The sequence below is a fragment of the Pteropus vampyrus genome, unplaced genomic scaffold (assembly GCF_000151845.1).
Source record: "Pteropus vampyrus isolate Shadow unplaced genomic scaffold, Pvam_2.0 Scaffold319, whole genome shotgun sequence".
Classification (NCBI taxonomy): domain Eukaryota; kingdom Metazoa; phylum Chordata; class Mammalia; order Chiroptera; family Pteropodidae; genus Pteropus; species Pteropus vampyrus.
The window spans coordinates 464,852-491,336 of NW_011889100.1; the positions used below are offsets into that span (position 1 = coordinate 464,852).

The following is a 26,485-nucleotide window of genomic DNA, read 5'->3' on the forward strand; positions in this document are numbered from 1 at the left end:
GCTGGCTCTATCCGGTCGCTCATCAGCCTCCTACCACCCCGGGAAGCCGAACCCCAACCTGGAAGCATGTGACGAGGGACACCGCGGAGGCACGAACAGGGACCAGCTCAATGCTGCCGGAGTAAAGAATGGAAACCTCTCCCACCCAGGAACCTCCGCAGGCCTCGCCCACCCCCCCACGCCCGCACACACACTCCACTGCGACTGTTTGACACAATTTGGGAGCTGGGTCCTAGCTGACTCCACCCGAGAAAGCCGAGTGCTCGGCGGCAGCTGTCCCAGGCCCAGCCCAGGGCGTCTGTCCGCATCTCACCCACTTCTGGGTCTCACTGGGGTCCGTGAGCAGAACAGGGAAAAGGGCTATAGCTTTTTTTTGTGTTTTTTTTTTTTTTCAGGATCCTGCCGGAGAGGAGGGGCCTGACTCCAGAGACAGCCCCACAAGCTCCCAGGGCAGAAGCAGTGCAAGCGGCATTTCAAGCATCTGCTGGCCTCAGCTCCACGGTCTGGCTCTGCTCTGGCTGGAGGTCCCAGTCAGGCCTCCCCCTGGAGAGCCTGGGGGAAGGGCACTTCGGGAGGCCAAGCCAGACTCCCAAGGCGGCAACTCCGCCCCCGCACTGGGTGAGGTGGCAGCGAGGGTGCGGGTGCGAGTCTGTGGTGACTCAGTGGTTCGGTTTCTCCCCATGAGCTGGTGGGGGAGGGGCAGTGGACAGGACGCCGTCTCCCTGGGCAACGCTCCAGCTGCGTCTCCCACAGACAGGTCCCCTCTGACTCATCACCAGCCTTGGGGGCGGGGAGGGAGTGCACGCCCTGCCCCTCTCCCCTACTCTGCAGGCCCGACTGCTCCTCCTGAGTCAGCTCCACGGAGAGAGGCTGAGGCCAAGAAGCCGCGATCACACCCTACGGCTGCAGCGCCACACGCGGCAGACTGCTCTGTACAAAGGCTGAGTCCTGACAAAGCTGGGTCCAGCACGAGTGTCTGTGGGGCAGGCTGTGGCGTGGCACCTAAATCACCCTGCTCCCTGCACCCGATGCCAAGTTCATTACCATTTGCTTACGAATGGGAAGGGAGACCGCCTGGGCAGAGTTCTCCAGCTCGGCTGATAAAAACTGCTTTGAAGAGGTGGGCTTTGCGGGAACATGGGGCAGACAGAGAAAGCAGTCTACAGCCCTCCGAGTGCAGGGGGTGGTAAAAGGCTCCTGATCCAAACAGAAGCCTCGGTGGGATCACGAGCGCCCCTAGAGGCGAGGGGCGCAGGACTGAGTTCAGCACCCACAAGGAGAGCTGATGAGACCAGTGTCAGGTCCCTGCCAAAGCCTCTCCCAAGAAGTCTCTGCCCAGACTTAGATCACGACGGGCCTGGTTTCAGCAAGCGGCACACGTCCTCCTCATACGCGGGGAAATGAGAGTCACAAATTCTACCAACAAACTGCTGGAATTAATAAATTCAGTAAAGTGTCAGGATACAAAACCAAGAGGCGCAAACTAAACAGTACCCTAAATGCTGGGGTCCGTGTTACCTTGTAATTCCTGCAGGGAAGGACAGCTTTTCTTCCCGGCCCCGCCCCTCCACCGCCTGTGGCACAGGGCTCTACGTGGACGAGCTCAGTGACTGCCTGTTAAGAGCATGAATGCCACATGGCAGGAGGCGTGGAAGGCCTACCAATCCCCTCGGTGTCTGGGGGACGAAGACCTTGAGAGACATGTCTTCGAAATGCCAGAGGGGTTTGGCGGGAACTCGGCGCTGGACTTCAGCGCGCAGGCTCTGGCAGGACGCTCTGGGCGCCCTCTCGCGCACATCTCCCGAGGAGCCGCAGAGGGCTCGGGTGTCCTGTTCTGCCTGCATTGAATAACCTAGGAGTGCCTGGGGGTGTGGCACCACCTTCCTTCCCTGGATCTAGTGTCCCACAACAGAGGGGCCAGGTTGGGAAGATGGTGGCTGGAGGAGCCGCCCTCAGGACCCAGGCACTCACGGAACACCTGCATCTCAGTGTGTCGCCCATACTGCCACCCAGGCAAGAGTCAGGTGCAAGGCAGAGGGACCGGGGACCAGCACGGAGTGAGCAAAGCCTCAAGGCCTCAGCCTTTCTGGCCCTAAGATGAGGAATGCAGAACACACACAGAGAAAAGCCCTGACGAGGGGCAGCAGGGGTCACTGCCGCTGCTGTCACGCACACTGCTACAGGCCTGTCCCCAACAGGGAGCGCCCAAACTCCGCGTGACCGCGCCGGATCGGGGTGGCTCTTGCTCTCCCTTCTCGGCCCTGGGCTTCCCTGCCAAGCACAACCAGAAATGAAATGGTCCTTTCGAATTCTGGGAACACTGGGGCTCTGCCTCTGCGGGGTGGAGGCCTAGGTGGCCAAGGCCCAGGCTGTCCTCCCCCAAACGACTGACCGCCGGGACCCTGGGCAAGCAGTTGCTGAGAAATACCCAAGACAGATCAGCTGGACGACTGGGAGCCCGGCCGGAACGTGAGGCCTGGTCTGCCACTCATTCGGTGAGAGACCTCAGGCAAACCGCCTACCCTCTCTCGGCCCGTCTGCCCGCCCCGTCTGCCTGCCCCACCGTCTGCCGGTAGAGTAACGCCCGCCTCCTGGGGTCGTGGTGAGGACGGAATGTGAAGTACTCGACAGGATGCACATAAGTGCTCGATAAACATTAGCTCTTTTAGCTTCACTGTTATTAAATCATCATAAACACCAAATTTCCAGAGCGAGCGGCTCTGCAGTGCCCGCGGTCCCCGCCCGCCTTTTCCTTCCCCTGTGCACTCCGACCTCCCTCTGGGTGAAGGCAGCCCCACTGCGGCCAAACCTGGGTGGTCATGCACCCCACGGAGGCAGATGCCGGCCCCAGGGCTATATGCATTTTCCAACAAGCGCAAATTCTTTCTTTTCTCCCTTCTTTCCCAGGCCGGGCTGGCGGCCAGGATGGGAGCGGGGCTGGTGGTGAGTCAGAGGGGGGACTGGGCACCATTGTCTGGCCGGGGCACCAGGTCACTGACAATTGGCTGTCCGCTGGGCAACTTCCCCTGCTATCTGTCCAGACGTGGGATGGAAGGTGGGCGTAACCAATGACATGCTTCTCTCCTCCTCGCTCTGTACCCTAAGTGGACCCCCCAGCGGCTACTGCAGCTCTTTCTCCACACTGGGTCTGCCCGAGACTTACTCCCCCCGCTCAGACCGCATCCCTCTTTCCTCTGTGCTTCTCCCCAGTGATCTGGGAAAGACTGAGATGCCGTCCCTGTGCCCCGACCCCGTCCCCCAAGGAAGGCAGGTAGAAAGGGTCCTGCAGATGCCTCGGTGACAGGGAATGAACCACGCCCCCCCGAAAACAAAAAGCAGGGCCTTCCGGGCGTGGGGGAGAGGGTTTCACGAGGAGGGGTGCAGGAGGATGAAGGAGCTCCTAACGCCTCCCCTCCCAGCACACACCCGATTCACACACACACGGTCCCTTCTCCCGCCCGTGGCTGCTGCTCTGACAGGTTCTGGCCGACATCCCCGGTTCTGAGTCAGGCTGGGCAGGGTCCCCGCCACAGGCCTTAGCAAGTGGGGTGCTAACGGAATGGCAGTGCAGCTTGGCAAAAACGTGGGGCAGAAAGGACTATCGGCCTTGCTATCAGCTTTGTGACCTGAGACAGTCACTGTATCTCTCTGGGTCTCCGAGCTCCTCCCTCTGTAAAATGAGGCAGTCGGAATACGTGAATTCTAAGGTCTCTTTCCGTTCTAACATTCCACGCTTGTATCAGTGAAATGGAACAGAGAGGAGGAGAGAAAAGGACAGAGTGACCCCACGGCAGACATCCTGTCTCCGTGCCACCTTGCCCCGCTGACCCCCCAGGAATTTTACCTCGTCCTCATTCTCCACTTTGGGGTTGCTGGCTGTTCGTTTCAGGTTGCTGCTGAGACTTATGCTGGCGGTGGCGTCCGACTTAGAGCGCTGGTGAGTCCTCTTAGAGGGGGACAGCCCTGTGTCAGGGGCTGGGCTCAAGCAGGGCAGCTCCCGCTTTCGGTGAGCTGGCTTCAGCTCGTCGGACAGGATCAGCTTCCGCAGCTTGGTCCCACGGGAGTGTCGCTGAGTGGAAATGTGCATGTCTGAGGAGTAGGCCCCGAGCAGCAGGGCACACTGGAGGGAGAAGTCAATGCTCTGGCGGCAGCGGTGGACGATGTAGGGCTTGATGGCATCGCCCACGTCCTCGTCCATGTGGATGTACATGTTAAGCAGCTGGGGCAGGTAGAAGTCCACGTCCTCGTCGCGAAAGCAGAAGAGCCGGTTGCCGATGTAGGCTTGCACTCCGGGCTCCTTGGAGTTGTAGAGGTACGAGATGGCCATGGAGATGTCAAACAGTTTGGACTCGAACAGCCTCAGCAGCCAAGACTGTTTGGCCGAGTTGTTCTGCCGCCGCCTTCTTGCTCCCTTGGCTGTGCCCGAGGCCACGGTGGCCCCCACCTCATCTTCCTCCTCCCTTATCTGGGCAGGTGGATCGTCCAGGCAACGGATCTCACTGTCCACCCCCTCCCCATTGACCAGCTCCAGTGGGGTGCCTTTGCTACAGACGGTCACGCACCCGTGCGAAAGCTTGACCTTCTCCAGCACCTCCTGGCAGGCCTTCTGGGCCACCTCGGGGTCAATCACTGGTAGTTCCCCGACCCCCTCCGTGATGACGCTTAGCAAGGAGCCATTATTCCCCGGTGGCCCGGAAGTGGGCTCAGAAGTTGGCTCCAGGGGGGCAGGCTCCACGACCGTGTCTCCCATGGCCACAGCCAGACTTCGGGCTTCCAGGCTACAGGAGGGAGGAAGGAGAAAGGACAGGGAGGGAGACACATACACGCGCTGGTTAGTCAGTGGCACTGCCCTCAGGCCTCCCCTTCGCCATGAAACCTTCCCAGGCACCTCCTCTCTGTCTTCCTGGGCTCCTTTAAAAACTGATGAAAAGTGGGGGTGGGGGAAGAGGGGGGAGGTAGATGGGGTAAAGGGGGTCAAATATGTGGTGACAGAAAGAAATCTAACTATGGGAGGTGAACACACAGTGTACATATATATATGCCTTACTGTTAAAGTGTGCAGCCGAAACTTACTGGATTTAGTTAACCAATGTCACCATAAGAAAAATTAAAAACCAAACAAAGAAACAAATAAACATGAAAGGTCACTCGCTGCCAGGAACCGTTCCCCGACCACCGCCACCTCTCCTCACTAACTGCTCTTCACTCCTCCTGCGTTAAGTTAACCAGCTTTGGCGCTGTTCCTAACCTGTATTTGCAAAACGTTGCTTTATATGTCTTATGTTTATATAAGTTTACAAATTCCTCAGGTAGACTGAAGCAAGTCGGGTCTTATTCCCTTGTCCTTACCTCTTCAAACGCGTTTCTATCTTTGTGCCCGTCCCGGGTCTCCCTTTAAATGCCTGTCAATAACCTTTTTCTTTTCCTCTTTAAACTGTATTTCCTTACTCGTGATACTCCATGCACAGGTCCTGAGCATCTCACTTGTACTCAGTATTAAAGTCTTCATGTATTTTTCTAGTTACAGACACTTTCTTACATTCCCTTTCAGACTCAAAAGTCCCAAGGAATAAGGGCCAGCAAATACCAGGCCAGGCTCTAAAACCAGCATCAGCAACCCAGCTGAAGTGCCATGTGTCTGACTCCGTGACATCGTCCCCCCTTCTCCAGTGCCGTGGCAGCTGGAGTAAAGCGGAAAGTGTACTGAACTTGAGTCAGAAAGGCTGGAGTTCAAAATCCTGGCTCCGCCATCATGAGATGTGGAAATCTGTGCAAGCCACGCATCTTCTGAGTTTCGATTTCCTCGACTGCAAAATGGGAAAGACATATCTATCTACTTCTCGCTGCTGCCATGTGGAATGGTAACTCCACGCGTGTATAAAGACCGTTAGTAAACAAGTATGTGTTTATAAGGGAACCGAGCTACAGGTACCTCACCATCTGAAAAGCTCCCTTGACATTTCTGACAGCCCTCGGCTACCCTAGCATTACTTTTCCCATTCTCACACACACACTCCGAGACCTGGGGGCTGTGAGAAGGCAGGACAAAATCAGGCTGGCACTCACGGGGCCAGAATGTCCGAAGTACAGGGGCACAGGAGTCGCATATCTAAGAATCCCTCTCCGGACGGACTCGCAGAAGGAAATTGCGTGAGAACGCTGCTAACAAAAGCTACTTCCCTCTCAGAATGATCCCGATCAGGAGAATCAGGGCAAACAGGAGGGCATCTCAAAGTAGAGGCCGGGAGGGGCACGCTGTCAATGCCAGGTCCACCCCTGGCCAGTGTCTGGCTGTGGTCAGCAACGGGCTCGGAGGCCTCCTCGCGAAAAGGCGAATGGAGTGAGTCTAAGGCTACTGCAGAGCTGGGACGCTGTGAATTCCCACCCATCAGAGACATCGCCTTCGACCTTGGTGAACCCGGGTGCACACGCTCTGGGTGGAAGGAGGCTCCAGATACGGGTTCTCTAGTCACTCTGGGGAACCCCATTTCCCACTGCCACCCTTCCAGTGTCCCTCACTGCCCCTCCGACGTGTTAAGAGTCAAGGTTACTTTCCTCTCCCCAGTAGTGTGCAGTCTAGCTTCCCGCCTCCCAACAGCGTTCAAGTCTTGGAGGAAGACAGATGCGGACTCTTCTGTTCTCAGAGATCACCAAAAAAGGCCACTCTGCTTTGTCTCTCTCCCGACTCTGTCAAGCAAGAGCTCATCCTGAATTTAATGTCCCTGACGCAGCTTGAGCTTGGCACTGGTGAGAAAGGTGGCAACCCTTTCACTCCGCTCTCTCCCCAGATTACGCAGTGCCCGCTGAGCAGCAGAACCAGCATGGCTGCCTGTGTGGATCTGTCTCTACTCGCAACTATGGGTTGCACAGGAATAAGAAGGGAGCTTTACTCATCCCCCGCCACACCTTTATAGGGCAGTCTGCACCAGAAGGTCATTCTAATTCAACTGGGACCACTACCTTTTAGGTCTACCTGGCAACTCACACGGTAGCCTCGATCATTTTATGCAAACAACTTTTTCCCCTCGATCTCTCCATGCTTGGTACGTTTTTCCCTGTTCCCCTGCTGCAAAGACTTCCAAGTCACCAAAAGCTCCTCAAACTCCACTTTTCAAAACTTCCATGGGAAATGAGGTTCAGATGCTCTCCCACCTCCGGCATCTCAGACCTCACTAGGAGATGCAGCAGGTGTCTGCCCCATCTGGTCACACCTGCTGCCCTTCCTAGTGAAGAAGGGAGGTAGGGACACCATTTCTTTCATCCCAAGGCTCAGCTAAGAAGCCCCCATCACAGTATTCAGGGGACTTCTCCACGGAGCAGATGCCCCATTTGGCAGCCCTTACTCCCCAGGGAACCACACTCCTCTCCTACACAGGCAGCTCTGCCACTAGAAACTGCCAAACTGGAGCTGGGCCTCCATCCTGGCCTCTCAGCCTCGGGGACTGCCTGAAACTGAAGCGAGACACGTGGGGAAGTAAGTATTGAAGGAATTTAAGTTGTTTTGGCAATTTAGACAATAAAAAAAAAATAGGAAAAGGATTCTCTAAAACCCCAAATCCAGATATAGTCCCTAGTATTAACTCATTCACTTTCAAATGCTAAGAAAATACAGCTTTGACAAGTAACATTCTAAAGAAAGTGAAAGAACTAGAAAGCGAAAGGAAAAGAAAGAGATCCTGTACTTATCACCCTTCTCCTCGTAAGTCAGAGAATGAGGAAAATAGTAAGAATCCAAACCTTCGATATGAAACGACTCCCACGGCTCTCAGAGACACTCAGACAACTGAGGCTGCACACTTCGCACGAGGAGCCTAACCTGGCCTCCCAGTGGGACTGCAGGGGACTGAAGAGGCCTCTCCCACCCCGGTCGAGCAGCTGGCTTCTAGGAAAGGGAGGTGGGAATGCTGACAACTGGCTGGGCCCCATGGCTATGTCTGGGCAATGGAGGGAACCCTCATCTGAGCATCAGGGGTGTGCAGAGCAGAGCAGAGCAGAGCAGCAACTGTAGAGGACAGCGAGGGTGTTTGCAGGCATGTGTTCTGTGTGGCTTGAGCACTGAAGTGTCTGCAGAGGACCCTGCTTGGCGGGAAGGGCTGCTCTCACTTAGGCTGGCTTCCCGCTTCTCATCACTTCGAAAGATTCCAGGCCAACAGCCCTCCGCTGGCCTCCATTAAAGGCTTACTGGACCCGTCTCTGCTAGGACAGGATGGGCAAGAGCTCCGAATCAATCCCCTCAGCCAGCTCATCCCCATTCCTTTCTTCGAATCTTTTCCACGAACTAGATAAATATGAATAGGTTCAGACCAATCCTCGTGTTTTTATATGTTCCTGTACGCTCACAGAATTGCCTTTAGGAGATCATCTGATTTAGTGCTCTGCCTCCAAGCAGATAGGAAACCTCAATTTTCCTCCTCCTTTTAAAAAATCTCTTTGAGATGGATCATATGAGTTGGGAAAAAAAGGAAGCTTAGCCAGCATCTTCATCCTACAAGGGGAGTAGTTAAGAGAGACTGTTAAAAGTTAATGGAAAAAAAGGGGGGGGGGGATTCGAATATGTTATTTAAGGTTTCCAGTAGAAATAAAAATGGCATAATCAGATAAACGGGCGGTATAAATCCTCTAAAGCTAAACCCTCTTCTGTAAAATTAATAAATTAAGAAATAGAGGCACAAGCATTTTCTCTAAAGCTATGGTGATAACCTTCCAAAGTAACCAGCAAGCTGATTCAGAGGTTAACTCTGAAGGAGATGGGACGGGACTGTTGATTTTCATCATAAGCTCTTACGTACCTTTGGATTTGTTACCAGGTACTCATTTACCTTTAACAACAATTTTCAAAAAGATGTTGCTCTTCCAGAGACTCCACATGGCCCTGGGCTGCCTGCTCTGCCGTTAAGAAGTTCTCCCTCCGTCTTGAGGTCTAGTTCAAGCCTTGCTTTAAGGAGGTCGCAGCTCATCTTGCCCCCTTGATCTCAATGGTAGAGATGGACACTGAGTGCTACTTTTTCTTTGTAGAAACACAAGGCCTAGCAGGCTCACGCCCTACCAGGAACCAGGTAAATGCTCACCTAAAGCCCCGAGGGGGGGAGTGGCATCAGGAGAGAGGGAATTCTCAAGGTACCAGCAGGAGGGGAGGGAGGGCGGTGGTCTCAGGATAGCTAAGTCAATACTGAATCAGTCTGAGAACTGTCTGTGCAGGGCCACGGAGCTGGTCTAAGCAGATCCAGCCAGACAGCCCAAGCCAGCTCTGGGAGCCTCTGCTGAAACAGCCGGACGACAGGAAAAGCGACCTGTCTCCTCGCCTCTCTCTGAACTGCGCCTCCTGCTGCAAGCCACAAACGCACTTGGACGGGGCCCTCTCTTGTCTTGTGCCAATTACTGAAAAGTCCTTCCTAGACTCTTCCCCAAATGAAAGAACCTCAATTTGCTGCTTTGGATGGTGTTCAGCAAACATGTTCTCATGCACCACGCGGTGTGGACCCAGCTCTGAGAAGGCAGCAGGGAAACCAAGGCAACACGATTTCCCTTTGAGGGTGCTCCCGAGGAGCGAAGCCGCTCCTAGCAGGGGGCATTGTGAGCAGACTGCACTCTGGTCAACGAGGAGGACAAGGGAGAAGGAAAAAGAGGGACGAGGTAGCGAGAAGACTTTCAAACAGGCCGAGGGGAGGAAGATGAATGGAACTCCTTGGGCCCTCGTCATTATCGCAGGCCAAGAGGGAGACATGGCACACAAGGGAGCAACCAGTTTTCTAAGTCCCAGCTCGCTCCACCTTCTCTTTTCCAGCCAGCTTCCTCGAAGGGCTTGCCCACAAACATACTTTCCACCCACGGAATCTGGAGTTATGGGTCAAGCGCCGCAGAAGGAACAGCACAGCAACTTGATGCTTGATGCAGCGGGACGACAAAGCACGGCAGGTGGAGGAAGCGGGCCTGGAGCTTGTCTCTCAAACGGACTTACCGCCCTGGGCGTAGACTCGAAAGACCCAACAGAGGGACCGAGATGGAGGAAAATTCTCAGGACAACTAAACCACTACTAATAAATACCTTTTGTCTGAGTGTTTATAGAGTGTTCTGTAAACAAACTGAGTTTATTTTTTCCCCCACAGCCCGCATCCTATTTGCCATTTACTCTACTGATGCCTATACAGTGGAGCATGTTCCCAAAAAGGTCACTCTAGAGGTCAAGTGAGGAAGTCACATATTGAACTCAGGAATCTCGACCTGACTGTACAAGCTCTTTCCATTATCTCGTGTTCCTTTTCCCAGTTACCCCCAAACTCCACCCCAGCCCCTAAGCTCATATGGCATCAACCAAAACTATTACGGTAAGCCACAGACAGTAAATTGATTCCTCTGGGATCTGGACAGGGGTGGGAAGACACTCTATTCTGTGATCCCTTTAAGACAAGCCTAAAATTACGTAATCCAAAACAAAATTTCTCACAGCCTCAGTCAGTTTCCACACAGGACTGTTCATCCCTCCTAGTGGCTGATCCTGAGTAGTCAACAAAGCGTAATCTGATAGGGACGTCTTCAAAACTTGCTCCATCCTTCAGAAACACCCTTCTGCCAGAAAAGCCTGAGTGAGACAGCTGGGGCTCCCCCTCCTCCCGACACATTTTTTTCCTTAGTTCAAGGTTTAGCTGATCCTAAAATAAGTGGTATGTAGAGATAGAGTGGGGCAGAGAACACATACAGACCACAGGGAAGGCAGGGTCAAGTGTCACAAGGGCGAGCAACATTCTGGAAACCTGATGGAGAAAGTGTCAAGGCTGGAAATCCAGAACGGAAGGGGCACTGTCAGATCTCTCTTCTATGGGAACAAACCTCCAGTGGCTGGGGAATAAGAAGGGGGAATGGGCGGCTAAAGAAACTTCCGGGGATCGTAAAGCACTCCAGAGAAGGGGAAGGATTAAGGTCAAAGTAGAACGCACGTGATACCCTGGGAATGACGGCGAGATCCTAAGGAGAGGGGCACAGGCAATTCTTGGAAGCCAGGAGCTGGGTGGGGGGCGGTGAGGTAATGGAATCAGAAGCAGCAGAGGAAGAGAGGGCCGCAATCCTTAGCTCCAGGAACGAGAACCCAGTGCCGGGGATGCGCGGAGACGTCGGAGGGAAGGGGCAAAATGGAAAAAGGGATACAGGCGGAGGTCATGGGAAAGTTTTGGGGCAGGAGCGCAGACGACGAGGAAGGACAAACAAGGATGGACAGTGTAAGAGGCGTCCTGATGTGGAAAGAGTTCGTGACTTCAGAGACAATAATTCGGGACGGAGGCAGCAGGGATCAGGGCGAGGGAGGGGGGAATCCCCGGGGTAGAGGGAGGAGCTAAGCAGAAGAGGAAGCCAAACAGCAGACGAGGACCCCGGGCTTGATTGGAAAGGGTGGAGAAGAGACCCGGGGGTGCAGCTGCCGCCGCGGGGGGCAGTTTTGTAGTCGAACCGGGGTGTGGGGGCGGGGAGGCTGTGCGGGACAGGGAGGGAGAGGGACCCCCCCAGACACACACACACGCACACGGCGAGGGGGACTCGCGGAGTGGGAGTCGCTTACCTCCGGGGGGCCCCGCGGAGGAGGTGCGGGCGGGCCGGGCCGGGCTGCCGACACTGCCGCCTCAGCAGCAGCGGCCGCTCGCGGGCTCCATGGGCCGCCTGCGCTTCCCTGACAGCGGCCGCGGCGGCTGCACCAGGCCCCAGCTGCGGGGCTGCCCCAGGGCCCGCCTGAGGGGCCTTCGCGCGGCCTCGAGTCCGCCCGCGCCGCGCGACCTCCGCTTCCTCCCTCCGCACAGTCAAGGCCAAAAAAAAGAAAAAAAGAAAAAAAAGCCCCTAGCAGGGCTTGATTCTTCGGCGTGCAAGCCCCTCTTGGGATGAGCGTCCCTGCGGCTCCGACGCTCAGGACCCTACCGATCCCATAGCAATGAGAGGAGTCGGGTGAGCTGGCTGGAACACGCCTGTTCAGAAATAGAAAAGGGGGCGGGGAAGGAGTTTGGGAGCTGGGAGGGGCGAGAGGGCGCGGGGAGGGGCCTGCGGCCGGGAGGCGGGGCCAGCCGCGGGAGGCGGGCCCAAGGCCGGGGGTTTGCGAGGCCGAGCGAGCCCAGAGCGCAGTGCGATTTGCTGGACGAGGGGCGTGGGCTTCGGGCCTGGAGCAGCGAGCGGCAGGCGAGCGTGGGTGCCGTCCGGGCAGAAGCACAAACTGCGTCCCCAGTGCATGCGAATCGTCCGTATATGAGCCCGTTTGCGGTAGGCGCGGCGCCACCGTAATTGCAGTCGGTGGCTTTCCGCCTTCCCCTTAGTCCGCACGGCTCGCTCAGTAAGTCAAACTGTAGAATGGACGCCGGGGGCCCAGCGGGCAGAGGAGAAAGAGTGAGGGCGGGCGGGGAAGATAGTCACCCTCACTACCCTCTTCCTAGTCATCTTGAAGGACGATGCCCCAGATTACGCCCCTTATCGCTTCGAGAATGGCGCGGTCCAACCGCGTCAATCTTTCGCCGTTAGCGCCGCGACTCGAGGCGACAGTTCTGCCTCCGAGGTCACCACCTGTCTGGACAGCCTTTGGCCTCCAGCCCCCGGACGTCGATCCCCACAGGGAGGGGCGGGACAAGGCCAGTTTGGGACAGGTGAGTGAAATGAAAAAGGCTTGGAGGGCATAACCCTTCTTTCCAAACAAAACCATATACAATTAAATAAACACACGCCTGCAGATGAACCTCTGGTGTTGATTTTGTGTATTTGTCAGCGTTATTGATTGGGAGCCCTCTCCATCAGAACTCTCTGTGCTAACGTAACCTCTGTCCCAATCTTCAAAGGGCTTTACTTAATATTCTGCATTGAGGCTAGTTATTTGAGTCCAGATCTTGGATGCCACTTATAGGCTGATTTTGGATGACTGATTTCACCTCTTTTCTACGTTTCCGTATCTGCAAAGTGGATCCAGGAATAGTAACACTGTACAGGGGTTTGTAAGGATTAAAAGAAAGTACAGATTAGTACTACGGCTATTACTGTATTACTATTATTGGGACGATGATATAGATTAAAAAAAAAGTCACTGCTTGTGTTTGAGAGGCAGAATAAAGGTAATAACTTGAAAATACCTGTGTAAAATATACCATATGTACAAAAGTAGAACAAATGGGGTGCCTAATTGCTGAAGGAACGTAGAGGAGTATAGTCAATTAATATAGAAGGCCTAACCACTCAGTATATGGTGAATGAATGAATGGAAGCCTTCTCAAAAATATTGAGCCAGGTCTTAGAAGATTTATTGGATATCACCCAGCAGAACAAAACAGAGGAGAGAGCATTCTGAAGGCTAAAAAATTGTATGCTGGAGAATAGAAATGAGAATTTGCTCAGATCCCTTGTGAAGGCAAGCTGATAAGCTAGGTTAAAGCAGGAGTACAGTAATGAAAGATGAGTTGAGAAAGAGGCCGAGAGTGCCAAAGATTGTTTAAATTTGTCACCACTGGTCTGGAGTGGGGAATCACTAGTCCACCTGTCAGGCCCAGCAGCTCTTGGCCAGCTCCCAATCAGCTGTCAGTCAAGTATCAGAAGATGAGGGCTCTGCTTTAGCCTAGGGTTTAAAATGTCACACATCCATCCCTTCCAGGGTAAGATTCCAAAAGGCCATAAGACCAGCTTTTTGAAACATCGTAAAAAGATGTGACAGCCCTGCTTTTCATAGTAAGTTTTTTATTTTCCAATGGCAAAAAAATTTTCAGGAAGATCTCTCTTCAGATTTTAAGTAGGAGCTTTCTATAGCTATAGGCAGTTACGTCCTTTCTTAACGGAGTTACCCCCCACCCTCAACGATTTAGTAGAAGAGATTGTTTCAAGTGTTCCATGTTTGTAGCTCTAATAGCTCATACGTGTAAACCTCTTTGCATCTGTCTGACTTCTGAAGTTTGTGTTTTGTGGTTTTTGCTTACCCTCTGTTTCTATGGGTCTCCAAACTCCTCTAGTTTGAACTCCTCAAGGCGGGAAAGGATTCATCTTTATATTCTAGCTGTATCCTTAGTTTCTGCCACAGGAAAATTTTTGTTGATATAGCACCAGGAAAGTACTAACAGGGTCAGGTAATGTCATTTATCTTATTTAAATTTCATCAAATTAGAGAAAGAAGTTGGCTTATTCATCAAAATCTGGTAAAACTAGAGGACCCAGGTCAGAACACAGCTCCAATTATATTTTAAACACTCCTGTGGTTAAAGAAATTATAAAGACTTTTGTTCCTGAACCATATTATGGTTTTTGGTTTGTTTTTTTTTTTGAGACTCATTACTAATGAGCCCTACTGTGTATGAATACAAACATTACCTCATTTATTCCTCATTAAAACCCTTTGGACGAGATTTTATCCCTGTTATGGAGACTGAGCTTCAGAATGGTTGTCATTTTCTTCCCACAATAATTTTATATCATGACCACTGACGTCTCCTCTAAGTTTCATGAAACAATGCTCACCCTTACTGTGTGCAATGCACTGGTATTTTCTATTCTATTTTATCTCACTTTTAAGAAAGTTTTGCTTCCTGGTAAACCAGTTTCACAACCCACTAATGGGTTGCAATCTACCGTTTTAAAAAACTGGACTAAATGAAGTTCAAAATCATATGGAAGGCGGTAAAGCTCAGATTTGAACGAAATTCATGTTCTTTCCAGTAAACAGATGCCTCCTCATGAATATTTAAGAAATACTACGTTATATATGTTATGCTTAGCTTTATCTCAGGATGGAGCCAGCAAAGGAGGAGACCTACTAGGAATTGAAACATGAGACAAAACAAATATGCAAGAACACTAATTCTCCCATTTAGTATGTGAGTGAATGTGGCATTTGATTTCTAAAGAACGTTGATTTTATCCACAAAAATAAGCAACAAATTCATTTATTTGGGGTCATAGATTAAACATATAGAGTGTGTCTTGGCTTAATAGCAAAATATTTCAAACTTTAGTAAATTATAAATTATCGTTAACTTCATTTGCAAGAGGGCTAGAAGGAAAGACGACACTGAGGGACAGGGTGTCGGGGAGAGAATACGGAACGGCAGAGAAGCAGCGGTGGTCCCCCAAATCCGACTTTAGCCCTTCATCTAACGAACTAAAGGTTGCCTGAACTACGAATCATGTTTCATGTTAGATTTTAAAAATACAGTTTTCAAAATAGACTAAAAACTCTGTAACAATCATGTAAATCTCAAAATCATCCAGCGCCCTAGTCTCCCAAAGTGACTGGACACGTCCCCACGTCCAGTCATGTTGAGGACCCTATTTCCTTGGATGCTACTATCTATCCTCTCACCAGTGGCTTATTTTTCCATACGCCTGTCACCTCTAATGTGTCAGGAGCTTGGTCTAGTCTCTCATCTCCCCCTGCATAGATAATGCCAACAGCGCCTGGCCGGTTCCCTTTGATTCCAGTTCCTCTGTCCTTTACTGCAAACTTTATACCTTTCGTTCAGTCAACAGGTAACTGTGATGGTGTGTGTTCTTCTAGTTTATTTCTCACGATTGTCGATACACGTCCCTTCACCTTGACAGGTCTCTTTCCTGGGTTGTACTGCCATACCTATCTATATTCACTCACATCCCATATCCTCAAACCCCTACTTCCCCTGGAATACGCTCCTCTTTTTCACCTGAGGTCTACTTACCTTTAAGGCTTAACTCAAGCCTAGCTTTTCCATGAAGCCTTCCCAGACTACTCAGCCTGAAGCGCTCTCTCTGAATTTACATTCAGCTCTTATGCAGTAGAATGAGTACCAATGATTTAACTCTTTTTACCATGTGTTACGTTGTTCCGTTCTTGCTTTCTGAGTTAGACCTGCCCAGCTGACTCCTACTCACCTCTCCTGGGAAGTCATCCCTGATTTCTGTCTGAGCCACGTGCTCTTCTGGGCTCGCACAGCTCTCGTGCCTACCGCTAACGTACCTCAAATCGTGCTGGGATCCTTACCGACTTGAAGGTACGGCCTAAGTCAACTAGCTTCTAACAAGTGCCTAGCACTTAAAAAAAAAAAAAAAACAAGAAGGAAAATATCAAAACCACCGTAATGGATTGCTACTTCTGACAGCATGGATAAGAGAAAAGGCTCTCCCATTAAAATACAACTAGATCCTGGACAAATTACAGCAAGCTTGATATTTAGCACGTCGCTGGGCTTGCTAGAAAGGGAAGTCACCACAGGAAGAAAAAGTAACATTAAGTCGAGACCTATATGAAGGATAGACCAACATGCAGTAGGAAAAGCAGGTTTGCCCTGGGGACCAATGTCAATGTCAGTCTCATGAACAGAGCTGAACCTTGGGTCTCACCAGGAAGAGAAGGAAACCTGGGACCCCTGCTTTCAACCAGGACTCCTGATGAGGCTAATGCAGCCCCAGGTCAGGAGGGCCTGTGGCTCTGGGCAGAAGCAAATGCAAATCCTCTGGAGGAAGCTATTCCCAATTTCGGCCCTCTGGATTCCCAGGGATTACGTTGAACAAAACATGAGTTCAGAACCCCAGAAGACAAAATATGTAAGAAACAAGCTACTTTGGCAAAACAACAAAACAGATTTGGACACGCGAGGTAAGTTACGGAATATTAAATAACAATCCAACACATTTCAAAGAACTGGTATCATAGAGACCACATTCTCTGAGCACGAACGGTTAAGCTGGAAATATAAAAGGTAAATTTTTCCATATCCAGACATTTGGAAATTTAGAAAACTTTTCTGAATATTTCACGAATCAAAAAAGTCACAAGGGTAATTTAAATATTCTTAGAACTAAATAATAACGGAAATACTTTACAACAGAAAAACTTGGGTAGAGAAGCAGGTCCTCAAAATAGGCGGAAAAAAGACAGCTTGAATATTAATTAGATAAGCGTCAAAACTGAAATGTTATAAAAGAACACAAATTAAATCTAAAGAAACCAGAAGAAAAATGCTATAGATAAGATCCATAATTAATGAAATGGAAAACAAATACATAAAGATGATCAACAAAGCCCAAAGTAGTTACTAAAGACAGGCAAGTAAAATGACAAATTTCTAGTACAAATGATCAAGGGGGAAAAAAACCCAAGTCAAAGCAGAAATGAAAAGGACATGACTATCCAGGGCAGAGGCAAAAAAGAACATAGAAGAAATTTCATTTTTAAAAAAGGACATAAAATGCACAAAATCCTAGGGAAACACTTTACCGAAGTTGACTCAAGAAGAAATAGAAAGCCCACGTAGCCTATAATTATTTAAAAAGTTGAATCAATAGTTAAAATTTTTCCCACAAAGAAATATCAGGCTGAGACAGCTCAATGGGGGAGTTTCACCGAACTTTCAAGGGACGGTTCATTTCAATCTGATGTAAATTCTCTCAGAGAATAAGACAGGAGGGAACAGTTCCCAACTCAGAGGGTGTACAGATCAAAAGAACCATCTCAGAAGACTTTTTAGAAATCTTACTGAAAACAAAGGCACTAACATGTATGGCATAGCAGCATTGTTTGTAATAGCGAAAAACTGGAAACAACCCAAAGTCCATTGATAGGTGAATGGATAAAAACTTGTGGTTTGCACGCTTGGTGGACTGTCACATAGATGAACATGAATGAGTCATAGCTATCTGCGACATAGACGAACCTTAGAAATAACGGTACATCAAAGAGAGCGAACTACATGATACTATTAAAAACTTTTTGTAAAGCTAAAAAGCAAAACGGAACAATAGATTTTTAAGGGTATATCCATGTACGGTTATATACATAGGAGATAATTAATAAAGACAAAATTAGGGGAGGTAGTTGCCTCTAGGGAGAGGCAGGGGATAAGATAGGGGAGGAACACAAGAAAGTCGATGGTTTTTCTAATGTTTTAATGGATACGTTGGGTGATGGGTCATAGGTAGTCATTTAATTATTAGGCTTCATAACTTATTCATGTTAAATATATTCTTTATAGATATCGAACATTACATTTTATACTTTTTAAAACTCTGCTGTGGCGGAACGAAATGAACAAGTTAAGTCTCCCTGAAAGCAAATCTGTGTTTCTGGGGAAGAGCCAAGATTCCCTGACAGAAGCTACCCCTACGCAGAAGCCAAAGTGAGTCCTCAGGAAATGCTGGCCGGCGTCTGCTTTTCCCGAGGGTGCACCTGGAGCGTCTCAAGTCCCTTTCTATGGGTGCACAGAGCCACCTCCTTCCACAGAGCTGACCTACCCCACGATCCTGGCTAGTCCTGACACATGTATGACAAGAGACTGACACCTGGTGGATACAGGATGAATTTAATAAGATGACTAGAAGTTAATCGCTCTGTTTGGTGGAAACGGGCAGTGGGGTGGGAGATGGGGAGGCGGAGATGCGGAGAAATGAAAGCTGAGAGAGAGCAAAGGAAGGGGCTCCATCTCGGAGACAAAGGTGGGGAAAAGGGACCGTCATCTGAGCGAGACTAAAGAGCCAGCCCCTATAGGAGAGTGACTTCCCTCTCGTTTCCTCTGAGAGCAGAAGAAGAGGAGAGAGTGTACGGCTTGTCGTAAGGAGAATGCAGGACTGAGGAGAAAAGCAGGTAAAGCCGAGGCCAACCCAGCAAGCCAAGGCCACGTGTAGTGCATGGTAGTGGCCGGTGTCAGCCGCCTCCCCAGAACATCCTCCCAGTTTCCATTCGGGGATCTCTGTGATTCTAAGGAGGCGGATCCCACCCTTTTTCCCACAGGTGCAGTCCATGATGTAGAATAAGTAAGTAAATTAGCGTATACCATCCCCCTGGCCACAGGGATTCACTAGGGGTGGACAAGGGACACGGGCTGGCCTCACGAGTGAATGGGGGTTTTTACTGGGAGTCCTGGCACAACGATGCCCTCTGTTTCTGGCTGGGCATAAATGAGGAAACCTGTAATTCTAGGCATGCTGGCAGCCACAAGCGGCCCAGGCTTATGATCCTACGGAAGGCAGAGCAGCGGGCGGGGTGTGGGGGAGTCAACCCGGTACTTAGAGACACCCAGAGCCACCGATCAGCTTGACCTGGAGCCAGCACGGCGTCTGGACTTTCCAGTTACGTGAGCCATAAATGATTATCTTTAAGCCAGTCCGAATTAAGTTTGCTATGACTTCGAACCAAACGGTCCTTATACATTCATCATACTCCACCCGTCTTCCCACGGGATAGCACGGGGATCTAGGTAAGGTCACTACAGAGTTATGAGTGACTCCAAAGCCAAGGGTATTGAGCTGAAAAGGTGAGAGGCAGGAAGCAGGCACCATGCGAGACAGGGAGCCTCAGCCGTCTCTGCAGAGGAGCGGGAAATCCCTTCGGAAAAGAAGAGCCAGGTGAGAAGCAAGTGCAGAGAAGGGGCTCGACTAGGCCGACAGGTGGAGTCCACGCCTGAATATAAACGCTCTTCCCCACGTCCCGATCACGGGGGCGTTGCTCTGGGGTCTCTCCGCTCCTGGGACGAGGAACTTTGAGGCACGTGCCCCTTGGAGTCTTTGTTACCCTGTGCTGCCGTGTCTACCTCTCCCTCTACCGAAAGAACAGCCTCCTTGTGGCTTCTACTGCCCTTTATGACGCTCACTTTCAGTGGGGAAAGAAGAGTCGTATCTTCTCCTCCTTTGGCACAGCGGGAACTGGGGCCCCTTCCTCCTCTAGAAACAGCGCCATCTTCCTGACCTTGAGCAAGTGCCGTCCCCCTCTCTGCCTCTCTCCCTGGCCCTGAACTCTGGGACCCCCCAGCCGGGGCGCTTCCCGCCTCAGAGGCCCATGTCTCCCGCGGGAACCTGGAGGCCTGGGCAGAGTCCACGGCAGCGGCTGCCTTGTCAGGGGTGGAATTACTTTCCCTGCTTCCACCCGATTTTTTTCGAGGGCGCCCCCGTTTCCTTTTGGCGTCACTTCCTGTACCCTCTACCTCCTGCTTCGCTGCTTTAGCTGCCGGGTCCTGCCCGTTGGCCTCGCTCCCAGGTACTTCGGCTGTCCTCTTGACACCCCTGTCCTGGGGCCGCGGGCCGCCGCCTACGCCTAGCTCCCTGCTCTCCGGGCCCTGCAGCCCCGCAAGCGGGGCCTGCCCAGGCCCAGGCCCAGACAAAGCGGGAACGGTTGGTAAGATCATATTAATGATGGGCACGGCTGCCTGGGGGCCCCCCGCCCTGCAGGGCAGAGGCAACGTGGCCAATTTCAGAGCGCCCGAAGGCTTGGGGGCCAGGATGGATGGGGAGACGCGGAGGGGCGCGATGAGTGCGCGAGGGGCCCGCGGCAGGAGCGGGGGCAGCCGGGCCACCAGGGCGTTAACCTGCGGGTTGGCGGCTGCCGCGGCGGCCGGGCTCTCGGCCACACTCTTCTTCCGCTCTCCGCGTGCTGGGGGACCAGCCCCCGCCCGGGCTTCCGGCTCCTGAGGAGGCTAAGAAGTAAAGGGAGGGAGGAAACACAGGCCCAGGAGGGGACACAGGAGGGGACACAGGAGGGGACCCACGGAGCGGGGTGGATTAAACCCGCGGCCCAGGAGAGCAAGGTCAGGGGCACCGACTTCCTTACCTGGGCTGGTCTCTCTTTCTTCTGGGCTCCGCCCTCCCCGGTCTCGACACCATTCTTGGGCTTCGAGGACCGTTCCCGAGGGGCATGTTCCTCCTCTTCTGCGGAAGGGCCAGAAAAGGGAGTCAGGTGAGGAGGACAGAGAACGGAGAAGAGCAGCCATCTGACTGACTGACTGACTGACTGGTAGGGGCAGGGGAAAAAAGGAGCTCTAAGGCATGTTCTAGAAGGGTCTCTGGGAACAGAAGGCAAATCCAAGAGGTCTCTACCCTTGGGGGGGGGCGGGGGGCGCTTTGAGGTTGACAGTGGCAGAGGGTTTCTCGGCCGGGCAGTGAGCAGGGCAGCGAGCGAGGGCTCACCCACCAGCAAGCCCCACGGCCTTGAGCACGTGGGCGTGAGCGGACCGGGCGGAGATGAGATGCTGCTGGAGCAGGAAGCGCGCGACCTCGACAATGGAACCGAAGGACCGTTTCAGGATTCGCTCTGCCCAGTCACAGGTCAGGGCGCAGGCTGCCTCGACCAGTTCGTCCCGAGGTGCTGGGGTTACTTCTGGGCCCATTTCCGGCTGCAATGGGGGGAGGACGTGCCCATCACATTCCACAATACAGGAACCTCGGCTCCTTGGTCCCTCTCCAACACCCGTGTTGAACACAGGAAGATCGGACTGGGGGTGGGCGCAGCCTGTGCCAGCCCACCCCAGAAACCCAATTCTCTTCATCCTCTGCCTCAGCCGTGGGGTGGGCACAAGGCATAGCCTATACACCCGGAAACTACGTGCACGAAGACCTAGGCGGCGTCAGCCCTCAAAACATGTCCCGAAGACCTCTGACTTCTACCTCGGGGAGAAGAATGCAATCAGAGGGTTGTTACTTACACTCTCAGAACCCTTTAGGTCAAGGCCCGGCAAGGGTGGCATCGATACCAAGGTCTTTCTTCGTATGCCACTGTAGCAATATCTGAGGCAAGTTAAGGAGCAGCCGGCAGGGAGTGGGGGGTCTCCGAGCCCCCTCGGAAGGTTAGGCTGTTCGCACTCCTGGCTCTCCACACGCACACGTCCTCCTCCCTAAGTCCTCCCGTCCCAGCCTCTCTAGTCAAGGATACTTGGACTGGCCCCGGCCACCAAGCCTTCGGGCCTTGATGTCAGGGAATATCTCTCTGATGATTTTGCCAAAGTTGGCTGTGCTGAGTGGGCGGCAACAGGCAAGGCTCTCACAGTACTTCCTGAGTGAGTGGAGGGGAGGACAGAGTGGGAAGATGCTCAGAGAAGGAGGTCACGGATGGGGTCAGAGGGTCCCTGGGGATCAAGTTTGGGACAGTCTTTAAGAAGTCAGGCTCATCCAAGGCAGGGAGCTCTCCAGGGGCAAAGAGGAAGTCCTATGCCCACCAACCCACCCTCCGCCCCCATCTACCCACCGATAGGCATCATAAACGCTTTGCTTTGGCAGACAGGTGTCGGTATGCTCTTCTAGGTGGTTGCGGATCCACCTGTAGGCATACATGTACTCCTCATTGCTGAGTGTACTTGGCTCTGAGCTACGAGAGAAATAAAAAAGAAAAGCAATACTCAGACCCCAGCAGCTGGCCTGGCTCTATGCAGACACCGCTTCAGAAGTGCTGGGCCATTCACCTTTGCCCAGTAAACCAACACAGGACAGAGATCTTTCTTCTGGATCGAGGACAGACATTATGAGTGTTCTTATTCACCCCGCCCTTTCCCATGAGCCTTTGAGAATCGGAAGCTCTGATATCCAAAGGTCTAGCACCAAACCTACCTTTTGTCTCCAGTACTGGGCCCTGAGGGGAGCTGAAGGTAGAGATACAGCTTGTCGTTGTCTGAGAATTTCTGTACATCTTGCTGAGGTAGGGAAGAACAGAGGCAGAAGTAATATGGACAAGAAGGACCCCAGGTAGGACTCTCTCTGATCCTGACCAAAAAGTCAGGCTGACTCAGACTGTCGGACTGAAAAAGGACCTGGGAATGATTTGAGGATGGGTGCTCACAGCGCTCTGAGGAGCACTTATGGGTCACCATGGTGACAGGGCAGGAGAGGGGATCAGCTCCGATTTTATTTCTTCTGGGCTTTCACACAAGAGGTCTGAACAAGATCAAGTGAGATGCTCCAGGTCAAATCGCTAGGAAGTTACAAAGCCAGTCATCTTCGGACAGGTGGACAACACTGTCTCTCCCACAAAAACCTTTCGTTTTCTCATGTCCTCACCGGCCTCATCCCCCACCTATCGCCCCCTTCCCCAAAACACTTACCAGGATTCCCTCTACTTTGTTCTGCACGGCCTTGCTGTGAAGAGAAGAAAGACAGAGGTCAGACACAAGATTTTCCCCATCCTGTGACTGACGTGCCTGGCAGGTGCTCCAGAACTGCCGGCGTGGGGAGAGCCTCCCCCGGTCAGAAGCACCTGCTCGGGGAGAGGCAGTTCACCTACAGAGGAGGTGGCTGTTACAGGGATCCATACCCAGGTCTGGGACAGGATCTGGAGGTGGTGGCGAGTACTTACGAAATGGTACCTCGGAGCCTCTGAAGGAGGGTGGTGGGTTCCCCCGCCTCGGCGCCACCTGAGGGGGCCCTTCCCCCAGTCTTCGGGCTCTTAGCATCAGGTTCATCTTCTGCCATCCCGGCATGAGGGCTAGAGTTGACAGGACATAGGACGGGAAGATTTAACTCCCCTTCCCCGGGGAACCCCAGGGCACCCCTCATCTCTCTGCCCGGAAAGAGAGAGAAATAGAAGTCAGCCTCCCAATTTCTCCAAATATTTGAAATTATCCCATTACTCCTCCAGGCCCCTAGAGACCCCACAAGATCTTTGGCGGCTCCATTCTATCTGCCCCCCTTCCTCAGCCTCCTAAATGTCTAAACCTGTAAAGGAAGGGCTAGGGGGATTGGGAATCCACGTTAGAGACCACTTTCCATTTCCGCCTCTGACCCCCAATGCTGCCTTCTCAAAGACAACAGACACAACCACGAAATAAAGTTCTGATCCTCTAATAGACTCGTCACCACTGAATCTGCCTGGGAGGTCAGAGAGGATACGAGCACATTCTGCCCTTCCAGGCTTGGAAAAAACTGGGCCCAAGTTCTCATTACTTAATCTCGCCACGGCTCCCCCCCGCCGCTCCCCCTCCCCACGCCGCCGGCCCCTACGTCATCTCCCTCGACACCCCATTCGGGTGCGCGCCCCCACCGCCCGCCCTTCCCCCTCCATCCAATCCCGCGTTGCTGTAGAGTAGGGGGGTCCCGGCAGCGGAACTGCTGGGCTGGGCGTAGGAAAGCCGGTGGGGGGAACGAGGTCCCAGATTGGGGACACGTGCACATGGCGAAGAAGCTGTTGAAAATACAGCTCAAATCTGTTTCTGCTCTCCTCCCAACTCGTATCGCCCCCTCCCTACCTTTGAATGGTCGCCCTTCCCACACAAGCAACAATAAAGGAAAAGGGAGAAAGAGAAACTACCTCGCAGCCACCTTCACTCCAGCCCAGCCCCACGGTCCTGGCCCAGCGGGCTCGTGCGTTGCTTTATTTTCTTTTTTCTGAATGGCTGGAGCAGCCCCGATCTGCCTAGATACTCGGACGGCCTGCTCTCTGATTGGTCGTTGCTGCCACCCGGAGACAGAAGGCGCCGGGCTCACACCCGCGGCAGCTGAAGTCTGCCTGGTAACAGAATCTGATTGGTCAATAGGGGAGGGAAAATCCAAAGTTGGTCTTATTTGAGTCAAGAGGGGGAAGTCCGGGTTAGGTTTCGGTTAAAACTGGGGTCGGTTGGGACTGCCGGTCCCGAGAGGTTCTTCTCTTAAAGGGACCGCAGGACGAGAGACCCAGCGCCTGGCTCCCATTGGTGCTTTCTTTTCTTTGGCTCTCTCCTTCCGTGTTTCAGTTTTGTCCTCGGCCGTCAGAGCTACTGGAAGACTTAATGGATGATAAAATAACTAGAAAATTAGGGGTGATCGTGATGGAAGTTTGCTGTAAGCTCACATAACCCCCTTTTGATGAAAAACAAGTCGAATCATTCCTCCCTCCCGCCCCCCCATATGCGTACAGGTACTCAACCTGCAAATGGGCTCTCTGACCTCGTCGTTGAAGGCCTGAAACCCCAGCAAGCTGTGCTATATAGGCCGAATTGTAAGCTAAGATGCTCGTAGTGTTCCTTGGTTTCCCGCGTATATTCTATTTCCTTCCGAAGAGTTGCTAACGCATTTACATCCCATACTTCTGCACTGACACTAGAATTTTCGCCTGACTCTCCCAGTGGGTGCCGGTTGCCCACAAGAACTTTTTACTCTTAGAGAACTTTGTATCGAATAGGTAATGGATTCTTAACTCTCTCAGCTAAGGTTTTTTAAGGTCATGAATCAGATGAAAGCAATGAGCTGTGAAATTTAGAAAAGGAAATTGGAGTGGGGAAGGTCTCTAGAGGGAGCTCTCACACTCGGTTCCCCCCAACTGGAAGAGACGACCTTGCATCTCCAACAGAAAGGCGTTTCTGCTTTTACTACGCTGTAGGAGAAAGGGAGATTTTCTTCTCGCCCAACCAATGGAAAAAGTGTAGCTCACTCAGGCAAAGAGAAGCTGCCGTCAGCCCGAACTCTTACTTTCTTCCATGAACTTCCATTTTTTTTCTTTTTATTTTCTAATGGCGTCCTTGCCCCATCCTCCTTTCTGTAAAACATTTCCATTTTTTTATGACTCCTCTAAGCCTCGCTCTGCTTCCTAGGCGAGGGGCTCCTGATCTCATGCATTGTTTAATAAAGCCACTTAGATCTTCAAAATTTACTCAGTTGAATTTTGTTTTTTTAGCAGAACCCTCTGCCATGACAGATGCACATGCAGATCAAGTTTTGCATCTGTCTTAGGTCACGGACTCTGGGTTAGTAACTGTTTGAATGGGTGTATTTGGTTTTGTGCAGCAGATATGTTACACCCAAAACTATACTTGCATCCTGATTTCTGATGTGTTCTCCAGTCTCACCATCGACGTGCTTTGGTAAAGAAGACAGCAAGTTTCTGTGGTCCTGGGAGAATTGCTGGAATAAGGATATGCCAGCAAGAAGGTTTTCCAATCACGGCTGTAATTTATTTGGTGTTTGCTGAGTGTCAGATACCGTACCAAATACTAAACACCTCATTTAATGCTCACAGCAGCTCTTCGAAGTAGGTACTATTATTGTCTCCATTTTACTCACTAGGAAACAGATTTGGAGAGGTGAAGGGACTTATCAACAGTTGTATATGTAGTAATGGAATCAGGATCCAAATCCGGGCAGTCTGCCTTCGGAGTCCATTCTCCTGAAGACTGCCCCAAATGTATATTTGTAGATGCTAATATATAAGTATGGGTGCAGACTGATGGAAAGATCCCCCGAACACCACTTTTTGGTATGAGGGGAAATATTGGGCACTTTGATTGGAAAGAGTTTGGGGTAAATTCTGCTGGCTCAGAAATTTGCAGGTGGCAGGGAATAACGGGAAGCTTTAGTAAAGGGAAGAAAAGTGTCATAGCTACAATAGGGAGATTATTTTGACAGCACTGTAGAAAGGTAAGGTTGAGCAGAGGAGAATGATACCCTTCATTTGGGCCAGGTGTTGTGCTAAGAGCTGAGGATACAACGCCGAGTAAGGTATGATGGTCCTTGTCTTAGAAGTAACAATAAAAATGGCCTGATAAGCATCATCAAAATAATGGCAAATATTTATAGAAAGTTAATCTGTATTGAGGATTGTTCTAAGGGCCTCGTATATGTTACCTTTTAATCTTCTGATATCTCTATCAGAAAAGTATTATGATTATCCCCATTTTACAGATGAGGAGACGGAGGCATTCAGAGGTTAATAATTTGCCCAGCGTCATGGAGTAAATGATGAGCTAGGATCTGAACCAAAGTTATTAGGCACTATTATACATTGCCTAATAATAGTGGGAATGAATTTCTTAAACAAACACAAGAATGCAAACCATAAAGGAAAATATT

General features: G+C 51.6%; 2 protein-coding genes and 1 long non-coding RNA gene across 6 annotated transcripts in view; 1 reads left to right on the top strand and 2 right to left on the bottom strand.

Moving 5' to 3' along the window:
- PI4KB (phosphatidylinositol 4-kinase beta) overlaps positions 1–11,949 on the bottom strand; it is a 24,091-nt gene extending 12,142 nt beyond the window's left edge. The window contains exons 1-2 of the mRNA XM_023521848.1: positions 11,550–11,949; positions 3,845–4,778 (exon numbers count right to left, since the gene is read on the bottom strand). Coding sequence (XP_023377616.1) covers positions 3,845–4,750 — 906 coding nt within the window. The 5' untranslated portion in view covers positions 4,751–4,778; positions 11,550–11,949. The remainder of the gene's footprint in view (positions 1–3,844; positions 4,779–11,549) is intronic.
- An 11-nt stretch (positions 11,950–11,960) lies between these two features.
- LOC111730534 lies at positions 11,961–12,701 on the top strand. The gene is made up of 2 exons (XR_002776729.1): positions 11,961–12,305; positions 12,406–12,701. It is a non-coding gene; the product is annotated as an uncharacterized LOC111730534 (long non-coding RNA).
- A 2,166-nt stretch (positions 12,702–14,867) lies between these two features.
- On the bottom strand, positions 14,868–24,062 carry RFX5 (regulatory factor X5). Of its 4 annotated transcripts, none has more exons than XM_011377662.2 (10): positions 23,973–24,062; positions 23,022–23,150; positions 22,771–22,804; positions 22,280–22,362; positions 21,921–22,040; positions 21,609–21,728; positions 21,382–21,463; positions 20,871–21,072; positions 20,511–20,608; positions 14,868–20,376 (listed from the first exon to the last, which is right to left on the bottom strand). In XM_011377662.2, exons 2-10 carry the CDS (start codon positions 23,135–23,137, stop codon positions 19,399–19,401), a joined length of 1,833 nt encoding a protein of 610 aa, XP_011375964.1. In that variant the 5' UTR covers positions 23,138–23,150; positions 23,973–24,062; the 3' UTR covers positions 14,868–19,398. The 4 variants fall into 4 exon arrangements, with proteins under 4 accessions (XP_011375964.1, XP_011375963.1, XP_011375962.1 ...); XM_011377661.2 differs by having other exon boundaries at positions 23,022–23,225; positions 23,973–24,053; XM_011377660.2 differs by lacking the exon at positions 23,973–24,062 and adding an exon at positions 23,911–23,966.
- Between the last annotated feature and the right edge of the window lie 2,423 nt (positions 24,063–26,485).